The sequence below is a fragment of the Meles meles genome, chromosome 6 (assembly GCF_922984935.1).
Source record: "Meles meles chromosome 6, mMelMel3.1 paternal haplotype, whole genome shotgun sequence".
Classification (NCBI taxonomy): domain Eukaryota; kingdom Metazoa; phylum Chordata; class Mammalia; order Carnivora; family Mustelidae; genus Meles; species Meles meles.
In genome coordinates, this window is record NC_060071.1 from 138,423,198 (window position 1) to 138,444,514 (window position 21,317).

The 21,317-nt window shown below is 46.6% G+C and overlaps 1 protein-coding gene across 6 annotated transcripts in view; it reads right to left on the reverse strand.

Annotated features, from left to right (window-relative positions):
• RGS6 (regulator of G protein signaling 6) overlaps positions 1 to 21,317 on the reverse strand; it is a 591,498-nt gene that overhangs the window by 75,619 nt on the left and 494,562 nt on the right. For all 6 annotated transcript variants that reach the window (XM_046008147.1, XM_046008148.1, XM_046008149.1 and 3 more), the window contains exons 7-12: positions 17,192 to 17,256; positions 13,643 to 13,719; positions 11,197 to 11,278; positions 8,895 to 8,969; positions 7,123 to 7,221; positions 5,994 to 6,055 (exon numbers count right to left, since the gene is read on the reverse strand). In XM_046008147.1, the coding sequence (XP_045864103.1) occupies positions 5,994 to 6,055; positions 7,123 to 7,221; positions 8,895 to 8,969; positions 11,197 to 11,278; positions 13,643 to 13,719; positions 17,192 to 17,256 (460 nt within the window). The remainder of the gene's footprint in view (positions 1 to 5,993; positions 6,056 to 7,122; positions 7,222 to 8,894; positions 8,970 to 11,196; positions 11,279 to 13,642; positions 13,720 to 17,191; positions 17,257 to 21,317) is intronic.

A 21,317-nucleotide genomic window follows, 5' to 3' on the forward strand; every position in this document is an offset into this window, starting at 1 on the left:
CAGTAACTATCATTCCTACTTTAGAAATACAATACAAACGTGCTACAGTGCTCATTAGGAAATTGGGGCCTCTAAATGGGGAGGAAACCTGGAAACGGAATGTAGGAAAGATGAGTAGGAGAGCGTGTTTGCAGCCCCTTGCACTGTATGTGTGGTTTTCTAGACCCGATGCACTAAAGAGAAACAAGACACGAAGAGGTTCTGGCTAGAGAGAGAAAGGGAACGCAAGCAGTACTACAAAGAGAGAAGAGGAACTTCTGGCTCCCATTCATTCATTCATTCATTCATTCATCCAGTTTTTTTCATGTTGGGGAAGGTGAGGGAAAGAGAGACTATAAAGAACTCCTAAATTGTGGGTCACCAAGAGAAAATATATTCCATGGAGAAACGCGAGATGAGTGAAGGGACGTGAGAGTGAATTTAGCTGCTCAGAAAGAAGACTACATGCCAGGCCAGGTATCTCAGCCCTTCTAGGTTTTGGTCTGGATACAGTGGCCCTGGCTATCATGTTGCCTCTGATCTTTCCTTCTCTGTCACCTGAGGTGGGCTGGGAAAAAGAAGACACAAGGATCCCACGGTGTCTGGAATCACATAACAGCAAAGTTGTAATGACCTCTTCGGCCCCTTTCTTCCTTCCTCCAAACTTCCATTAAACATTAAGTTCATGGACTTCCATCACCCTAGCTGGTTTTTTAATAACCCTTAGGGTATTCAGGCCCTTGCTGTCTTATCTCATTTCGTTAATTACATTTCAGGATCATGGAGGCTTGGGAGGCAGAGAAGAAACCAGCATCCAATTTCAGAAAGCAGCGCGATCCCGAGATGGGCAAGCAAGATGATGTAAAAAATCAATTCAGCAGTCAGCTGTGATGCACAAATGGCTCCCAGGGATAGGGTAAGGACAGCCAAGTGCACAGGCGGATAAGGAATGAGACAACTCGATCTCTCTGTGCGGGGCAGTGTGATGTGGCTCCTCCCAGGACTAGGCATAGCTCAGTGCCTAGTGAGTGGGGCGAGATCTCTGCAGAAACCCTGCAAAATGTAGGGACTTTTTGGACCACTTGGAACTGAAATGTATACCGTTTTGCATTCCCAGATTGGTTTGTCAAGTGCTGTAAGGCTTCGGTGAATAAAAACGGGGCTCCAATGAGGACCCTGGCAAAGGACGGTAAGACCTCCATTGTTCGGCGATCTCACACAGGTGAGCTATATGACCAAAACGGCCTCTGAGCGGAGTCTACAATGACACAAACCCTAGGCCTCAAGGCTCATCGTCTGAATTCAGAAGAGCACGCCCCTCGGAAAAGACTCTTTACTCTTGCTTCAGGATCAAGGCTAAGGGACTTGGTCGTTTGATTTCCTGATATGGTTGATCGATTTAAAAATGAGTCTATTTCTCCAGCCCTTGAATCTGGTCTGGGCTTGTGACATGTGTTGACCCATAAAAGACAACAGAAGTGCCAGAGTGTCAGTTCCAAGCCCCAAGAGGCTTTGCCTGCTTTTACCCTCTCTCCCGGAATTCTGCTATTCCCACGGGAGCAAGGTCAAACTCGCCGGAGGATGAGAGACTATGTGAGGGAGAGACCAGTATCCCAGCCGAGGTCATGCTAAACCACCTGGAGCCAAGCCAAGAGCACAGAGCTGTCCGTGGCTGCACATGGATACCAGCCGGAGCCTGGGGGAGCCAGCTGGCATATAATCACGTGAACCGTAGCAAATGCCTGCTGTTGGAAGCCACTAGGGTTTGAGGTCGCTTATTACTCAGCGATATCTAAGAGAAACACCTGGTCTGCCTGCAGACTGTTGACCAGGAACAAGAAAACAAACCAGCAATCAAACAGCTAAAAAGCAGAAACACAGACTCGAAGGTTGTAATGGTCTGAGGCTCTTTAGGGAAAGGGAAGAAGTTTGTGGCACTTCAAAGGTGCTGGTCACTGGCGGTTGCAAAGCACAGTATAAAAGTCATCCAGGAAAATTAACTGAAATATAGTATCCTTTCTTTAAGAAGGCAAGTGCATGAACCATACCTAAGAAAGATTCTCGTTTGGAGGCACCTGGGTGGTGCAGTCAGTTGGCCATGCAACTCCTGGTTTGTTTGGTTCCGGTAGTGATCTCAGGGTGGTGAGATCGAGGCCTGTGTCGGGCTCCGTGCTCAGCGCAGAGTCTGTGTGGAGCTTCTGTCTCCCTCTCTCTCTGCCCCTCCCCCTTTCTCTCTCTACTAAATAAATCAATCTTAAAAATAAAAAAGAAAGTAAAGGAAAAGATTTTCATTTAAAATACTTAAGATAACAGGCTTAAGGTATTAAACACTATTTATCTGGGAGATTCATTTGTGTGTGCTGGGACCATACTACCTGAAGCAAAAATCGGGGGTGCCTGGGTGGCTCAGTTGGTTAGGTGACTGCCTTTGGCTGAGGTCATGATCCGGGAGTCCCGGGATTGAGTCCTGTATGGGGCTCCCTGCTCAGCAGGAAATCTGCTTCTGTCTCTGACCCTCCCCGCATCATGCTCTCTCTTTCTCTCTCAAATAAATAAATAAATAAATAAATAAATCTTTAAAAAAAAATCAGGTAGCATCTTAGAACTTTTTGTTGCTTCCAGGTGCAAAAGGCAGCGTCTGCTGGGAAGTGCAGTTTGGTTGTCATGATGTTGGCCCTTAGCCAGTCATGGTAACAGTGGGACAGCGTGGTTGAAACCAGGATGACCCCAAAAGATCTGCACAGAAGAACCAAACTCTTCCCATATGGCCTTTCCTTCCTACAGGTGCCAGAATAGTGGTGCAAGGAGGCAGCCGGGGCAGAAATACAGATGTGGGCTGCAGGGCCAACCTTCCTGGGCAGCCTGTGGGGCTCCCTGTGCAGCAGAAGGAAAAGAGGGTGGAAGAGTTGCATTTGCAGAAAGCCGCCGTCTGCAAGACCAGCTTCACTTCATGGCTTGCCCTTGACGGCTTCCTCTGAACACCATACGCCCAGTCCTGTCTGTTCCACATACCTGAAGTCTGCTCCTTCCCAAGACACCACTAAGCACCACAGGGTGCTTAATGATAAAAGAAATCATTAAAAATGATAAAAATAATGGTTCATATTTATTGCCTGTGTAGTAGATGCCAAGGACTGGATGAACTCATTAACCCTGTAAGTTAGGGCTCCTGCTCTCTCTCCTTTAAAGAAACAGAACAGAGGCACAGAGAGATAAAGCAGCCTGCCCAAGTTTGCACAGTTAGAAAACGGGCAGAGGCAGGACCCTAGCCCTGACGCCTGGCTCCACACCCATCCCCTGAATCATCCTGCTGGGCTCCTTTAGGAGGCAAGTGTCCCTATTCCCTTCCCAGCTGGGTGTGGTCACAACCTTTGACCACAGCCCTGACCCAACCCATCACCAGCCCTGGAGCCTCTCTCCAGCATCAGTTCCCAGGGAACTGCGTGGCATGCACCTGTTCTCTGGGGGATGAGGTCCTTTGCCTGGCGGCTGATTACCACCCATCACCTGCCGCAGGCCCAGGGAGAGCAGCGCCGGCGAGGGGATGTGTGCGTCCACCTGAGACAGCTCAGCTTTCGGCTTCGGTGAGCAGAGCAGTCGCACCCAGGGCCAGCTGCCAGCACCCCCTCCCCGTCCCCGCCCCCGCTGCTGCTGACTGCCCGAGGCTCGGGGCTGCTTTATCTCCTGCTCACACCCGTCTCCTCTCCCTCCTCCTCTCTGTCTGGGAGTTTCCTTGTGGTTCTAATGAAAAACCCTTGTGTCACATTGAAAAGTTGCCAGTTATTGCTCTTGGGAATAAAATCCGGTCTCTGCTGGGTGGAGACTGGAAGCTTTGAGCTGGGAGTGAGGACAGGCTGGTTGGAATCATCTCTCCGGTGCCAACCGAGCAGCCTCAAGCATAATGAGATGCTGCCAGGTGGGGCCCTCCCCGACAGCGCTAAACAAACAAACACCAGGCCCTGCCAGGCTCCCTGCCCCACCTGGACTGCCTCCCCGCCCCACCTCGGCCCTGCACACCTGCCAGGAGTCAGTGGGCTTCCCTCAGGCTGACTGGTTCAGGCTCTTTCCTCATGTACCCCAGAGATCAGACAAAGCAGGGTGCCCCTTCTCCTGTGAGCTCTCAGGTCACACAGCTCAGGGCTGAGCACAGAGCCTCGGGACTACACAGTGGCTTCCCCAAGGAGACCTGGTCAGTGCACCTGCAGACTATTCAAAATGCAGGCTCCTCTGGATCTACCTGGAGTCACTGAACCCAAATCCCCACAGCTAGGGTTTGGGAAACCCCATTCTGAACCCCTCCCTGCCTGAACAGTCCTGCTCAAAACCACTGGACCCGAGTGACCTGACGCAAGGGAAGATGCTTCCCCCTGCATCCCCCCAAACCGCCGCCACACACACATGCTCTCCTAGGACTGCAAAGTCTCATGTGCCCTTCAAAGGCCAGGTGTGACTCGCACTGATCCTCCCAGCACATGGGGACAGTCATTCCTGTCCCTCTTTCACAGAGACGGAAGCTCAGAGCCCCTTACAGGCTACAGCACCAACGCACACAATGTCACCCCACCACCTCCCTCATGGCCACTCTCTGGGACAAAGGCAACCGCAGTGAGATCAGAAAGCAATTTTAGAGGCTGGTACTTGGGGGGACCCCCAACATGCCAGTTGGGCAGGGGCAGTGGCTCCGTGGCTAGCAGAGTCAGCAGCAGACCTGACTCCACAGAAATCCACGTCCAAGTGCAAGCTGAGCTCCAGCCTCCCGCCACCTTGTGGAGCGCTTTCTTTGGAGAAAATGAGAATCGCAGTGATTCTCACCAGGGGGGATTCTGCCTCCCTCCTGGCTCTGCCCTGGGAACATTGGATGATGCCTGAAGACATTTTTGGTTCTCATGATTGTGAGGTGGGTTTGGGCATCTAGTAAGTAGGTGGAAGTCGGGGAGGCTGCTAACTGTCCTAAAATGCAGAGGACCACCCAGGATGTCAATAGCGACCTTATCAGTGAGTCCTGGAATAGATGGAGATGCCTGCCCCAAGCCAAGGATGTCCTTGGTCCCCTGAACACAGGGTGTTCACTTAGCGTTTTGGATTTGGGAGAGGAATTTTTCTTAGCCTCAATTTCTTGTTATTCATCTAGAAAGAGGAGGCAGATCAACCTGGGGGCCAGCAGAGAAAGGCTCACAGGTTGAACACACAGCCAGCCCTCTGTGTGAGCTGGGTTTAAAGGATCCACTTTACGCCAGTACCCAGTAAACGCGAAGACGCAGCTTAAAGCCTTGATCCCTCAGATACTGGTCATCGCTTGAACAGTAGCATATGGATGGACAATCGTTCGGTGTGAGACCGTCTGATCAGATTTATTCCATCACAGATTCCCCAGGTCGTCTCTCCTCTTCACTGAGGATTCGAAAAACAGACCATTTAGTTGACGAAATTGAGTTTCCCCTGCGTTAACAGAGTGGGAGTGGAACCAGCTCCGGGTGAAGAGTGTAGCACGAACGCCCCTGAGGAAGCCGGGCTGGAGGTGCCAAATATTTTCTTTACAGTTGATTTGATGCGGTTCTGGGGTTGATGGTGTGTGGAGGTGGAACGCCTCCTGATGGCTCGGCCCCCCCCGACGAGCGCGGCCAACACCTCAAAGGGCACACATCATTTTCCTCCCCCGTAAAGGAATCTGGGCATTTTATAGCTGAAAAGGGACCAATTCCATTTGAATTAATCAAGAGGCTGAAGGTAAAAGTGCATTACGTAGCTTTTAAGGACATTCTTCCTGGATTGACAAGGTCCCGTGGCCGCCCCCTGGAAAGCTTCGACAATGGAATGTTTCTTGACATCACTCAAGGGAGGTCTGCTGTCTTAGCGGTACTTGCGTGGGGTCTGTGGTGTTTTTTCACTCATCAGTTTAAGAGATGACTATGGTCTGCCTCTTGGTGTGGTACATACTTGTTAGCTGTGACCCCGTAACACTTCTCCTTTGTTAAATTAGAGGAAAACAGTAATATTATTGAGGGGAAACATACCTTTCAGCCACTTTGGACATTTTTAAACAATGTCTGTCAATCTGTGCATTCAAAAATGTTATCTGGGGAAAGATAGAACAAAGGTATTAAGATCAAACTTGATTTTTTTCCCCTTCTCCCTATGAACCCAAACCTTGTATTTCCATCCATACCCAAACAGCTCTTCTGGCCAGCCTTTGCCAATGCTCCAGCTTTGCATTCCGACAATCAGTGGCCCTTCCGGAAGTTCCCACCATACTCGGGAATCACACTCCACAATTTAGCCTGTGCTAATATTCTGTACTGTTTTGCAGCCTAAGTCTTGACTTCCAAAAGTGATTGCAAGCTTAAAGGCAGTGGTAGATATCCTACGAAGCTTAGCAATACTTAGAGGCACTGTAAATATCTGGTTGGACTGATTTCCAGTGATGTCCCTCTGCACACCCTTCACAACTACATTACACCCACCATATGCTTGGTGTACTTGACTAGATCATCAAATAGCAACTTCACATATGTTTCCTCTTGCCCACGCCAAATAAACTTGTCAGGGGTGGGCACCTTTGGGTTTCCCCCTCAGAAGCCAGTAAAACACAACATAAAGACCCTGAAGTCACTTCATTGTCAGTGAACCCTAAAAGGAGTTATGTAACTAGCCATTGTCTGCTGACCCTGGTTGACCAGTTAGCTTCTCATCATGAAGGCAGGCAACACTGAACCAAATAAAGCTGAAGTGGCACAGAAAGTGGGGCTTTCTTTATTTGTAAACTTGCCTTTTGAATCACAGCAATAAAGTCCGTGGTTCTGAGCTGGCTTACTCTGCAAGTTCATTACAATCTTAAGGACTCTGTGACATCTGTCCCCCCCACCCCCATCAGCCCCCACAGCATTCTGTGGGAACCCCAAGGGACTGGGATCACTCCTCTACGTCCTTCTCTAATAACTGCTGGGGGAACTCGGTGGAGATTTTGTCCTCTCGAGCTTCCATGGGTTGTTCGCACACAGCACTCAGAGGTTCAAGTCATCCACAGCTGGGTTCCACTGTGGTTTCCAGGAACTCAAAGCTCACTCAGCCTTCAGAGGTGAACATTCAAAGGGTTTTCAACCTGGCCACGTCTCCTCCTGGGAGTACAGTAGTCAATTCATTCACCTGTTTCCGGACGTCCTCTTTTGTAGTTTTCCTGATTGGCTGACGGGGTGTGTGCACGGGACTTTGCGACTGGGGCTCTTCTGTCACGCCATACACTGACTAGAGAAGGAGCAAGAAGAGAGAATCATGCATCCTCAGAGGGGCAGGACGCCTTAGGGGTGGGCACTGTAAGAGCTCTTTTGATGCTTCCAATCCCTTCTGTGACGTCCTGACAATAAGTGACCAGCTCCTGCCAATTTCTACAGTGAGGGGACCTCTTCCTCTTGAGGCAGCTTGTCCCATCTTTGGGCGACCACTGTAAGACGATCTTTCCTCTCACTAAGCAGAAACCGTCTCTTGACTATCAGTGTGTCTCCAAATATGGCCCTGGACCATCTGCGAAGAATCATCTGGGGGTTCTTGGTAAGAGGAGCATTGCTGAGCCCCAACCCCAGACCTACTGAGTCTTTGTGGGCGGGGTGTGGGAGCCTGCACTTTTATCAAATGGCCCAGGTGATTCTGAGGCACAAGAAAGTTCAAGAACAACTGTTGAAAGTTACTCATGGAAGAGCTTCTCTAGATTTTCTGTCTCCCAGCAGATGACATGCTCCTCTGGTACAAATCGGAGAGGGTAGGGTTTCAGACTCTTTCCTTTTCAGCCAAACAGCTTTGGCCTCAGTTTCTCTCTATGCTATGGCTGCTTATTAAGCAGTTTCCTTGTGCTGGAGACAGAGGAAAGATAATCTTTGCTTTGGGAATGAAATGAAACCCCAAAGGCTATGCAATGTATAGCTGAAATCTATAAAATCAAGAAGGGGTCAGATAGAGAGGATGTGAGCTCCATGAAATTCTGGAAGATTAGAATTAGGGGGCCCTTAAAGATTAAATGAGGATGTTTTAAGACTAACATCATAAGGTCTAAAACCTACAAGGGCATAACTCATCTCAGTAAAGAATAAAATATGTAAGTGGATTCAAGAAGTTGAAATAGTCATGTCATGTGTGTGTTTGTGTTTGTGTGTGTGTGTTTGAGAAAATGAGAGGATTGGTCATCACAAGAAATAGCAATGCCTTGGGGTACAACTCTAGCCTTTTGAAATTAATATCATGGGGGACAGATATGTCCTCCCACAATACGGTCCTTGGTGCTGTGGTGAAGCTGGGGTATACCAGACATGGGACAGCCTGAGGGGGGCAGCCTCGAGAATGTCATGGCCACTGCCACTTCCAGGAGAGTGAAACACAGATAAACGATGGTTGGTCCATTCACAGTTGGGTACGATGTTGATTTGAATTTGGATGCTCTAGCTACATAAAAGACTTTCAAAGTACTAAGCTCACCTTCACCTGTGGGACTTGGATACGTTTTATTCCTTTAGTTTCTTTTCCTTCCCAGAGCCAATTGCTACTCACCCTCCACACCTCAGCACACTTGAGCCTACTTTGGAAGCCCTCAGGGAGCCCCGGGTCTGGTGTCCCCTCCTGGCTCCCTGGCACCATCCAGCCTTTCCCTGCCACAGCTCTCCTGACTGCCTGGGGGTTCACTCCCCTGCCCCCCACCCTCTCCCCCAGGCTGTAGGTTTTGTAACGACTGTATCACCGTATTTCAGCAGCAAGAAGGGCGCCAAGTACACACCAGCCACTCCACAAATATTTATAGAATGAATGGATGAAATGGTTTCAAAGGACAAAATGGGGTAGAATTAACAAATAGCAAACGACTGTTTGAACAGTACCAGAAACAGAAGGGCTATTTGCATCAAAGAATTTTTAATTTAGCGAAACTAGCGAACCTTTTTAACCTTTTGTGGGTTCTTCAGACGTCGGCATTTCCTGATATCCATTTCTGTTGTGTTCACACAGCCTGGCTGAGAAAAAAAAAAATCATATAAATTACCAAGTGAAAATCACACCTTCCATTGTGACCCAAGGGACGCCATCAGACCAGTCTTTGTCTTTCCCATTACAGGTATTACATGATTAACTCCACTTGGCTGTTTACAGTTCCTTTTACAAAGACGTTTCATCTTCAGCATGTGTTCCTGCACGGAGGCCCCAGATGAAATATCGAAGCCTACCCCCCACTTATCTAGGGGTTACAATGCAGAGCGTAGAGTGAACAGTTTATAAGCGTAAATGTCCTTTTTTTTTTTTTTTTAAAGATTTTTATTTTTTTGTCAGAGAGAGTGAGAGAGCGAGTGCCAGTGGGGGGAAGAGGAGGAGGAGAAGCAGGCTCCCCGATGAGCAAAGAGCCCGAGGCAGGACTTGATCCCAGGACTCTGGGATCATGACCTGAGCCGAAGGCAGACGCTTAACCGACTGAGCCGCCCAGTGTCCCCAGAGTAAACTTCTTATTCAGAATGGCCGATTGTTTCAACCACAGCCTTTGTTACTAAACATTATCTGACCATCTAACAACAATCCAATATCACGATGAGGAAATACTTTCTGTGTTTTGGTTTTAACCAGCTTTTAGACATAGTTTGAGGACATAGTTTCCTCATTCCAGTTCCATTTCATGAGGAAAATGCGAGATTTGTGTTAATCATAGGAAATTAGAAATACAGTCTCACCTCATTATGCATGGATTTTGTATTTGTGAATTCACCTACGAGCTAAACTTTATTCATAACCCCCGAGTCCCTCTTTGTGCTGCCTTCGTGATCATTTGTGGACACAGACGGAGCAGCAAAGGCTGTGAGCAGCCCGATGTGTGTGTTCCCGATAAGGCGGAGGTGAGGCTCCGCCTTTCTGTTTCATCTCTTACGTGAACAAATGTTCTTTTGACGATCTATTTAGGACCACCTTTTCCACATTTCCATTTTTCCACATTCCACATTTTCCATTAACACGGCCCCGGAGCACAGTGTGATGTGACCTCTTGTGTTCCTACGTGCAAGAGGGCCGTGGGGTGCGTGACAGGGAACACAGGTGTGTCAGTTAGAGAACACTGGTGGTCCCGAATCCAGTATTCATGAATCATCAACATACATTAAATAAGACGTCTTTAAACAGAAGCAGGCTCTGGACATGGTTACCTACTGATCACCTGAAGAAAAGATTGGGACCAGAGGAAAAGAACCCTCTGTGTCTCCCAGGATAGAGGCTCAGCCCTGGCTAAGTCAGTGTGCACGGTTACTTTGCAGAACGTAACTACCGTGAATACTGATAATGGACCTCATTTGAGGAAGATTATTCTAAGATATAGTGTCGAATGACAGTAGAAATGGAAACTGCTTGTTCAAAGCGAGGGGAGGGAGAAACATCTATCATGCAAATGGACGTCAAAAGAAAGCTGGAGTTAGCTGTACCTATATCAGACTTAAAAACCAAAGACAAGAGTCAAGTATCATATGGTTTCACTTATTTGTGGAGCATAACAAAGAACATGGAGGACATGGGGAGATGGAGAGGAGAGGGAGTTGAGGGAAATTGGAAGGGGAGATGAACCATGAGAGACTATAGACTCTGAAAAACAACCTGAGGGTTTTGAGGGATGGGGGGTAGGAGGTTGGGGAACCAGGTGGAGGGTAATAGAGAGGGCACGTATTGCATGGAGCACTGGGTGTGGTGCAAAAACAATGAGTACTGTTATGCTGAAAATAAATAAATAAATAAATAAATAATAAAACCCAAAGACAAACGAGAGGCGAAGAAGGTCACTGTATCATAATAAGGGGGACAATCCAACAAGAAGTCCTAACAACTGTAAATATTGATGCACTCAATTTGGGAGCACCCAAATATACTAAAAAAAAAAAAAAACCCAAAAAGCAAAAAACCCCAAACCTCAGAAACTGCTTATTTTGGGGCTGTAAACTTCTGGGGCCCAGAGGTCCCAGGGGAGTTCCTATAGTTCTCCTGTTCCAAGTCTGTATTTCATGGATGAATAACTCTTAAGAGCTGAAACTGACATACATTCCAGACAACCCACCAAGATTATACTGACCAGTGGCAAAACCAATTTCACAAAGTTCAACAATGCTCTTTAATTTTAAGAATGAGACACCTGGTGGCTAAAGATAGTCTTTTCTTTCAAGTGAAGGAAGAGGGAAACAAAACAAAAACACAGAGAAGCAAAGAGAGCTTTCTCACCACTGGCCTGTGCACATCCCAAAAGGCCCGTTCTTGACTATCCAAAATTTTCCTTTCCGTCTTGTCCTTTTTCCGATCTATCCTGGAAAAGCAAAGAAAGGAAATCAGAGGCTCCTGTTTCTAAGGGCTTAGTGCACAGGGGGCTCTTGGCGTCTGTGCGGTCCCTGCTCTCCGCAGGGCTGTGACATAGGGGCGGACCCTTCCCTCAAAGGAACCTCCAGAAGTCCACACGTGGGATGAGTATTTTTCTTAGGCTGGACTGCAAGTCATCACAGATGTGGACTGAATGTGGTGGGCCTAAGGAGAGAACCAGAATCCAACTGTCCAAGTGAATGATTAAGATTGAGATTATTCAGAACTGAATTATCCCTGGACACACTCCCCCATCAAAGTGGATACTGCGTATTCAAATTATAGGAAAGAATATAACCACAGACCTGCTGTGTTTCATCCTCAAATCTGAGAATTTGCTTTAGATTCAGAGGCAATAGAAATGTCTTCAAAATACTGCAATTGCATGTTTTAAAAGTCACTTAAAGCCTCTAGCTTTTTAAAAGCAGAGTAATAGCCCTAGCATGTGACAAGAACCAGAAGGCAAATACGGCTGGCTTCAGCTGGGGGAGGCACAAATTACAGGAGGGAAATTACAGGTGACAAAGACAGATTCATTATGTTCTGATCAGTAAATAGATAAGAGGTTTTTTTTTTTTTTCTTTTAAGTCTGTATTACATCATGTTACTTCTCTAAGTAAAAAAGTCACAGATTAATTGTTGTGTAACTTCTGGTTCTTGGCTCTCTTGGGAGCACTTTAGTTTACAGCCCTGAAATAAACCATAATCACCCTGAGATTTCTGTGATAATTACTGTGTACTTCAACGGCCCACAATTATAATATAATCACGGACTTAATCAAAAAAGTTAATTGAGAAATACCGTATATGTACAAAGTAACAATTTCCCCGCCTTTTTCCACATGTGATGCTGGGTGATCCTTAAAGTGCAAATTAGCTCTCTTCTTTGCTTCTGCAGTGGCTTGAGTACACAGGTTGGATTCTGCCTCCTCCTCCCCCTGCAACCCCGCTCCCACTTTCTCTTTCCTTGGCGGCCACAGCTCCTGCAGCTCAGCTCAGCATCTAGTGCCCAGCTCACTCCTGGCTTCTGGCAACACCAGGTAGGGTGTGGAATCGTGGGCTGAGGGGAAAGGTAGAGACTGCAGAGGGAGGGGGAGGGCCATGGCACCATGCCAGCCACTGCACCTGAAGTCCTTGGGTCATCTATGACCACACCTGTGATGGATGCCCAGCCGAATGGCCTGAGACCCAGCCCTGGGTGATGGGCTGCAAAGCTGCCCACAGAGTGCAGAAGGGCCCTGCTCAGGGACAAGTGGCATCCAGAGAAAGATGCTCGCCTTTGCCTAGCTCAGCGCCCTTTTCTGATCCCCTCCTCTGCCCCGTCTCTTCTGTGAACACTTCTGGCTAAATCAGAGATCATTGCTGGAGAGGGCAAAAGAGAACCCAACCTGAGCAAGTTCTTTTCCTAGAATTGGAAGGACCTGGTTGACAACCATGCTTGTGGAAAGGGGCCATGTATGGGCCACTTCTCATGTTTCCTTAGGGAGGTAGGAATTTCCAGTATACTCCCGGGGAGGGAAAAGTATGGGGGAAACACTCCAGCTAGTCTTTCATCTCTTATACTCCGGGGGAGAAAAAGGGCCTTCACTTTGTTGGTGGATCTGAAAGAAGGAATTGAGGAAGCTCAGGTCTGTTCTTTCTGGGTCCCATGCATGGGCCAGCCTGTTCTCGGGACACCTGCCTTCTACATGCAGTGAACTTACAGGGCTCACATCTGCCCTGGGCTAGGGGGTTCTCAGATATTTAGGTCTGTTCAGCATGGGCAAGTTGAATTCCAAGGTAAAGATCTGTGGTCACAGATCCAAAGTCATGCCCTAGAACCTGGATTTTATCAGCAATAATCACTACACACTGGACTCCAACATCCGACTTCTGTGCCTTATTTCTGATGTTCTCAACCCCTCCTCTGGGGGCAAAGGGAGAGGAACTGGCCTCCCTAAAGCTCCAGCATGTTTTCCTATGCAGAGAGAATCTCCAGAAAAGTGGGTCTGATGTTTTTTCAACCCCTGAGCCCAGAAGAATACTTGGAAATCTCTTTAGGAAATAGAAACTTCTTCTAACCAGATTTCTATGTTGGGGAACAACCCCTTTGCCTGCTAGAACACACGTTTTTGAAATTAATTCAGAGTGCCATTGATTACAAAGATGAAACTTATCCATCTTGACCTTGATTTCTACTCTGCTGCTCTCATGCAAGACGACAGCATTGGACCAGCCGTGGCTGGCCGGCCGCGGGAGGAAACCACTCTCACACCACCTCCACATTCCCGACAGTCTTTCTCTCTTTTCCAGGGTCTCTGTCAAGTTCACCTACTTCACTTGCGCTTCTGCTTGCATAAAGATGAATTCCCACTTCCTTGCAAAGGCCCTCTGGAGTCTTGCTAAGTTTTCCTAATGAGAAATCAAAATCAACGAGAAGGCATTAGTCCTTGTAAGTCTGCACACCGACACCTATGCTTATTACACGGTGGTCATCTATTTTGGTTATTCTCAGCAGAATAGCAGCGCCCCACTTTATATCCACTGGATATGAACCCAGCGTGATTCGGCCCCAGACCCTGCTGTACAGAGCAGAACTATTAATATTCATTTACGCACCCATTAAATCTGAAATCTCTGTGGTTCCTCTTCTCTTGTGTGTTTTACATGAACGCAACTCACTGCACTTGTCATCACCACCACGCAAGAGAGGGAGAAGGGTTTGTGGCTATTCATGTGGGATTTGGGGAAGGGATGGGGGCTGGGGGGCTCTTTGCAGCTTATTGGACATCTCCGAGAGCAAAAGCAAGAAGGGATTTCTCAAGATGCATCTTCCAGCAAGCCGGGGCCCGGGAGGGCGGCACGAAAGAGAAACACAGATGACCTGGCATTCGTGCCTTTGAAAGTTTGGATTCAAAGGCAGGAGAAAAGGGAAAGTCTATATTTGTGATGTTCATGAAAGGAAAACCCAAAAACAGAAAGAAAGAAAGGGCATCCAGGGTTGCCTTTAGAGGAAGAGGGGAGAAGCTTTTCTCTAAGTCTGTAGGCTTACCTGATGGCACAACGGGACAGTGAGGGGGGTGTTTGACAGGTCCCCTAATGATCCACCTAATTCTGATGGAATGCAAGGACAGAGCCCACATTATGCTATATATTTTCATAGAGCTCATGCCAACACTAATTGATTACCCTCATTAGTGGATTATTAATATAAAAGGAGCTTCAGTTGAAGATCAACCCACATAAACTCAGTTATGATCAAGGCTCAGTGTATGAGTACCTCAAAAAAAAAAACAAAACAAACAAACCCTGTTCCTTTCATTCTTCTGTTCATGGGAAGCAGAGTTGGTGATGCCTATGTATCAGTCAATTAGGGAGCAGTTACATAAATTATGAACAGACATGCCACGGAATACTAGGCAGCCATCAAAACCAATAATGTAGATTATTATTACTGACATGGAAAGATTCTCAATATGCTTACAGCATATGATCAAGGAAAGAAGCAGCTTACAAAGTAATGTTCAGGCTATGATTCAAGGTTTTTTTTTGTTGTTGTTGTTTTGTTTTTGTAAAGGAAAAAAATGTAGAAGAAATGTTAAGGGAGAAGGATTGCAGGTTTTTTCCTCTCCTTTCTTTGCTGTTTGAATTTTTTTATAAACATATAATGTATTACTAACCCCAGGGGTACAGGTCTGTGAATCGTCAGGTTGAATTTTTTTTTTTTTACAAAGAGACTATGCTGTCAGAAAAAAATTAATAAAATTACTGAATTTTGAAAACAAAATACTTTTTAAATTTTCTAACCCACTTTTAGGCAGAAGTCAACTGCAAAGAACATCTTGACGCCATATTCTTTACAAATACCAAAGCGGAACAGTATAGGGCAAGAGAGAAGAAAATGAACTAAAATCTATCTGGGGTTGATGCTATCTTTTCTAAAAGATAGGACGTTTTCTAAAACATGGAAAATGTGGGGAAGAGAGACACAGTGGGGACAGGCCACATGCTTCTGCAGGTTGGGTCTTTCAGATGGGTCACACTAGGGGAGGGATGTAGCACCTTGTATGGGGTACACGGAGGTAGGAGAGTGGATTCTGAATGAAGGGCGATGGCTGGTGAGTGAGGGCTGATGGGGACAGGAACTAGGTGTCCAGATGCTCAGATTCACAGAACAGCCATGCTAGGGTTTGCTTGGGAAGATCATAGTATTCCAACATATTTATGTGTAATGGATCCCATTGATAAGCACACTTTGGCCAGGTCCTGAGGCCCTGGGTCAAAGGTACCATGTCCTCCAGAACTGTTTCCCCACTGGCTTGTGCACAGGTTCCCAAGAGTGACAAAGTCTGATGCAATGGGCCTCACACTTATTGTGGGAAACTAGGGCAGCAGGAGAGGGAGATTTGGAAGGAAGGAGCCGGAAGTCCTGTTAATGTTGTTGGTTGACCGGGGAAGGACTCCTCGCTGCCCCCAGGGCTGCCCCTCCCCCTCGCTGCCAGCCCTTCAGTCATTTCTTGGCTCAGCAGCTTCCATGCCTTCTGGAGGGTATGTGACAATTTGGTCAGTTTCCCAGATTCTCTGTAACCCATATAAAGTTTGGTAAAGGGGAAAGAATGTGCAACCATAAATCTGAAATATTTCAAAAATTATCTGAGCTTCGAGTCCGTGTCATGGCTCTGTTAAACGGGAATGGGTCTGAGTGTGGTGGGGCCTCGGAGTTTTGCAGGCATCACATTTTTGAAAGAAGGTGGTGCAGGGGGAGAACTGGGCATGTCTGTTCATCGGACATGTATCTTCTGGATTGAATTTGGTTCTTAGATTTGACTGCCAAGAATGGGGGAGTTGGGTTAAAAGATGTAATAAAAACTATCATAGAGTAAGTTTAAAAAATTCTCATATTGTCTCCATTTTCTCCTTTTGGCGCAGCCGTATGCACCAAAACATAGGTATCGATTAGATTCCCCGAACGACCACCACAATCAGGACACAGAATAGTTCCATCATTCCCAAACAACTCCCTGTGCTATCTCTTTACAGCCAAATCATGCCCCGACCTGTAACTCCCAGCAACCAGTGATCTGTTCTCCTTCTTGATGGTTTTGTATTTACAAGAGTGTCGTGTAAATGGAATCACACAGCTTGTCGTCTTTGGAGACTGGCTTCTTTCATTCCATGTAACCTCTGGAGTATTCATCTAAGTGCTCGTGTGGAACAACAGTTTACTCCTTCTCAACTACAGAGGAGTGTTTATTTCCCTGAATGGACATACCAGTGTTTATTTCACCCTTTACCTCCTAAAGCACATCGGGGTTGTTTCAGCTTTTGCTTATCACAAGCAGAGCTGTTATACCCAGGTTTTTGTGTGAACAGAAGTTCTGATTTCTTGGGGGTATGTACAAAGGAGCGGGAATGCTCAGTTAGATGGGAAGTGTATGCTTAACTTTGTAAGAAACCGCCCATCCATTTTCCAGAGTGGCTGTGCCATTTCGCATTCCCACGTGGCATCCCCAGGACTTTTTATTTTGGCCACTCTGATAAGTCTGTGGTGGCATCTCACCCTGGATTTTAATCTTAATTTCCCTAATGGTTGCTGTTGTCGAACATCTCTTAATGGGTTTATTTGTCATCCTTAATGTCCTCTCCGGTGAAGAGTCTGTTCAAGTCCTTTGCCCATTTTTGAGCGGTTTGTTTTCTTACTGCTGAGTTTGGAGTGCTCTTGTATAAAGATGCAATTTTATTGGGTGTTAAGAAGAGGTGGGAACAAAGGAGCCCAGATAAAAGGGACTAGGAAGAGAAAAAAGGAAAAACAGAAGCGGAACCAGAGCGGCAGATATGGTTTTACTCTCCTCCCACACTTAAGCTGAGAAATAACAGCACTTACTGCTTCATAATCTGCCAATTCCAGTCTTGCTTTGTTCTGCATTGTCCTCTTACAGAGATAGATGGCTGAGGGAAGAAGAGAAATTACATGTGTAAAACCAGCCGTACGGGGGCGTCACAAATCTGTCCACCTGTCTGTCCGTCTGCTCATCCAGCCAGCCCTCCCCACGTCCAGTGCTGTGCTGTGCAGAAAATGCTTCTGCGATGCCTAACCTCCAGGAATCGTCCTGATGCTCAGGATCGGATGAGGACTCCATCACCCACGTCTTGACTCCTCCCTTTAGTCCTCCTCACTCCGTTTCACCGCAAGCATCCCCCACCATGGTCATCTTTGACATACATGATCATGTCCCCTTCCTGACTCCACTCCCTGCCTGCTTCCTCAGTGACCTCAGAGCATGGTCGGGCTCCTTAGGGTGACATGCTTGGTTCTTTAAGATCCAGTCTGCCTAGCTTGTCTACCTCTTCCTTCCCTGCCTCACTGGACATGTGAGGTTCCCAAACTCCTTTCATTTCCATGCTTCTGCCCATGTTTCTCTGCACAGGTCTTTCCACTTCCCTCTTCTTTTCCTCTCTCTGGCAACCTCCTCCTGATCTTGGAATACCCAACTCTGTGTTCCAGGTAGCATCTACCTACTCTTACCCATGAAACTTGATTCCAGTGCACCGTAATTATGGGTTTACTAGACTGTCCTTGGCTCTACGCTGAGGGTTTTTCAGGGGCAGAGGTTGTGTCCTACAGATCTTGAATCCCTATACCTAGCAGCAGCACCCACCACCAGTGGAATGGATGAACAGTGGAAAGGGTGGATAGCTTGGGTCTCTCTTTCCAGGCTAAGGAAGGGTTCCAGAGGATTCTTTCCAAAGCCTGGTTTTATCACTTCCTCTCCCTGCCTCTGCTTCTTCAGTATCTCCCTCCTTCTCCAGGGTCAAGTCGAGTGATCCAAGGAAGACAATAGATGAGTGGTACGAATGACCAATAGGATGAATAGGAGAGAAGGTCGGAGAGGACCTGTGGCTGACATGTGGTTTGGCAACTTAGTTAAACTAGGAGATCTAGTCATCTCCTTGCTGGATCAACTAAACTCCTCCATGTGATCTGAAAAATGTGCTCATGGCAGCTTACAATACACTGGGAGCTTGTGGCTGGCAGCCCACTCTGGTATGCTCACGCCAGTCGAGCTGTATGAGAGAGTGAATCAGTTGTGTTTGTTCTCAGATCTGTTGATGTCAAGCATACCTGCTATTTTAATAATGCAAGTTCCCTAAATATGACATTTCACTGACGAAATTAATGTAAAAAGAGAGAGCTGTGGTTTCCAGGAAGACCTAGGTGAATGGTTCAGAACAACTTGGTACAAAAGAGTTGACCGAGACAACTGCTCATGAGTTTTGTAGAAGTGAAATAACTGAGAAAATGGGGAGAAACAATAAAAATCCGAAAGCAGCCAACATGCAGGTTGTTTCAAAAGTGTGTTTGAATTCTTGATGCACTTTAAAGATGCCCACACTGGATGGTTTATCTTCAGTATTTAGTTAAGAAAGAAACTTAAATTATTGGGGCCTGTAATCAAAGAGAGTCTTTGGTCCTATCTCAAAATGCTGTCAAATGATTATTCCTTTGTATAGCTTATGTTGATACAAAGTGATAACAGTGCGAATGTATCTCTTCTGCATAATCCTCCACTTACCAGTTTTTCCAGAGAACCAGGCAGCCATAGCTCTCCATAATGTATGCCAAAGAGGCATCTGCTCTATCACAAGGTACCTTCTTCACTCTCCTGGACCACCATTTAGGCAGCCTATGGAATTGGGGGCCACTAAAGAGAAGCCTGTCACCAGCCCTGCTATGCTGGTCTCGTTGACCCAGGGGCAGAGCTGCTCAGTGGAGGAGAAAGCTACTTGGCCAATGCTGTCTCAAGCAGTGTTTTGTACTGGATAAACGGAAGATGCAGGAGCAGGAAAGTCCAACCCAGCTTGGGCTCTGGGCTTTAGTTAAGCAGAATCATCCTGAGAAAATTTTAACCCATCTGGGTCAGCATGGGCCAGCTGGGTTAGAAAGTAAAACACCATGGCCAGAATGCAAAGTTGGCACCATTCCTGATGACTGTGATCTACTTGGTCATGTGCTTTCAGCTTGCTCTCCTGTGGCTAATGTCACATGCGAGGGAGTCTGCTCACTACTACCAGCGAGGTAGGATGTGGCTGTTGAATCGACCTTTCCTTGGTATAGAATTTGGGGCTTGTCTCTGTTACTGTAATACTTTCATGGTGGTTGCTTTAATACCAGACCAATCAAATGGCCATTGGCAATGGCAGCCAGCCCTATTACAAGGCATTACTTGTAATACCCGGTATTACAAGGCATTACAAGGACATGCTATAAGCTCAGAGGTTGGTTTTTCTTGGACGTGTAACTTCTCGTTGTAAATCTTTGTCTCCTTGCCCTCACAAACTGGCAATCCTACCTCCTGGCACCTCACTTGGATGACCCACTGCCATCTCAAGCTTGCCACATCTCACCCCGATAAAATAAGAAAACATTAAAAACTGTATGAAGTGAATGGACTCATAGGCTACACGTGCAATTAAACGATAACAAACGATTGACCTCATCCTATTTCGATGTACTTAGAGAACTGACTCCCTTCTCAAACTTTGTCTTCATGAGTGACATGTTTACCTCAATCTCTTAAATCAGGGACCCTGTATAACATGTATTTCTCTGTGTTCCTCATACCCTCAGATTACTTAGTAGTACAATGGTATTTTAGCATTGGAAGTAACCTCGGTGACCATCAAGCACAGGCCCCTGGGAAAACCAAAGGCCAAATGGGAAAACCAAAGGCCCAGAGAGGTGAAGGGATTTACCCACAAGCCAGTTGGTGCTGGAGGTGGAATTAGAACTGATGGCTGCTTCGGAGTTTTTTCATAATGACATTCACTGCTCGTTCATTTATTCATTCATCTACCCACTTAAACATCTATCGAGGACCTCCTGTGTGCCAAGCACTGTTTTACGTGTTGAGGCATCCTCATAACAGCCTCTACCACCTGTATGAAGCTCACTGATATCAGATGCCATTCTAGAGACTTTCCAAATGTTCACTTACGTCCCCATAATAACCTATGAGGTGGGCTCTGTGATTATCCTCATTTTACAGACGAGGGAGGTTTTTCAGGTCATTCCCCATTGTTGAGACTCCCTAGAGCTGCTCCCTCCATTCAAAATGTCTTTCCCTGAAGCCGATGCCTTTTTGATAAACCTGCCCCTCCCAAACAATTCAACCTTCTCAGTCATTCCTCATCCACATGAAACCTCTGAATACTCAAGTTGGCCTCCTCACCATCCTCTTCCTCCTCAACAGGCTGCCTCCCCCAGCCTGGAATGTTTGGATGGTAAGGCTGTGATTTATTCAAATCTGTGCCCTAGCAACTGACACAGAGTAATTGATCAGTAAAGGTTTGCTGAATGAGCAAAAGTTTTTGGTTCTTCATCGTCCGAATAAGATAAGTCACCTATTCTGATTTCTCACTTAGCTTTCACCTCCTCTCTGCAAGAGGGCCACCACGGGACGAACACTGTCGAACACAACCTTAGTCATAAGAATACTAACCACCGCCACGGTTCCTTACTGTATCCTTACTATAGGTCACACACCAAATCTTACAAGCATTGCATTTCATCGTAACAAAACAACACTAGGAAACAAAGGCAATTATTATTATTCTGATTTGCACATGAAGTTTTTGAGGCACAGAGAGGTTAAGTAACTTGCCAAGATCACACAGCCAGTGGAATCAGTTGATCTTGGAGCCGCTGCCTTAACTTCTCTTTTGGTAAATACTTTGATTTTCAGAATGAACTGCTTTGGAAGTGCTGGTGAATACTTTGGATCCGTACCTTGACTTCTCCACCTGGTTTGGCCAAGTTGAGGCATAGGAAGTCAAAATAATTTTGTTTTCATGAGAGCCTGATATAAATTGTTATTTCTAGCCTTGTTCATGCTGCACATAAAATCATGATGTGGAGAAGCTCTGTAGGGACAGGGAACTAATGGCGTGGTGTATGCAGTACCCAACAGCTGGAGCTTGTGGGTTCCTATTTAGGCAGGTATTCTCATCTC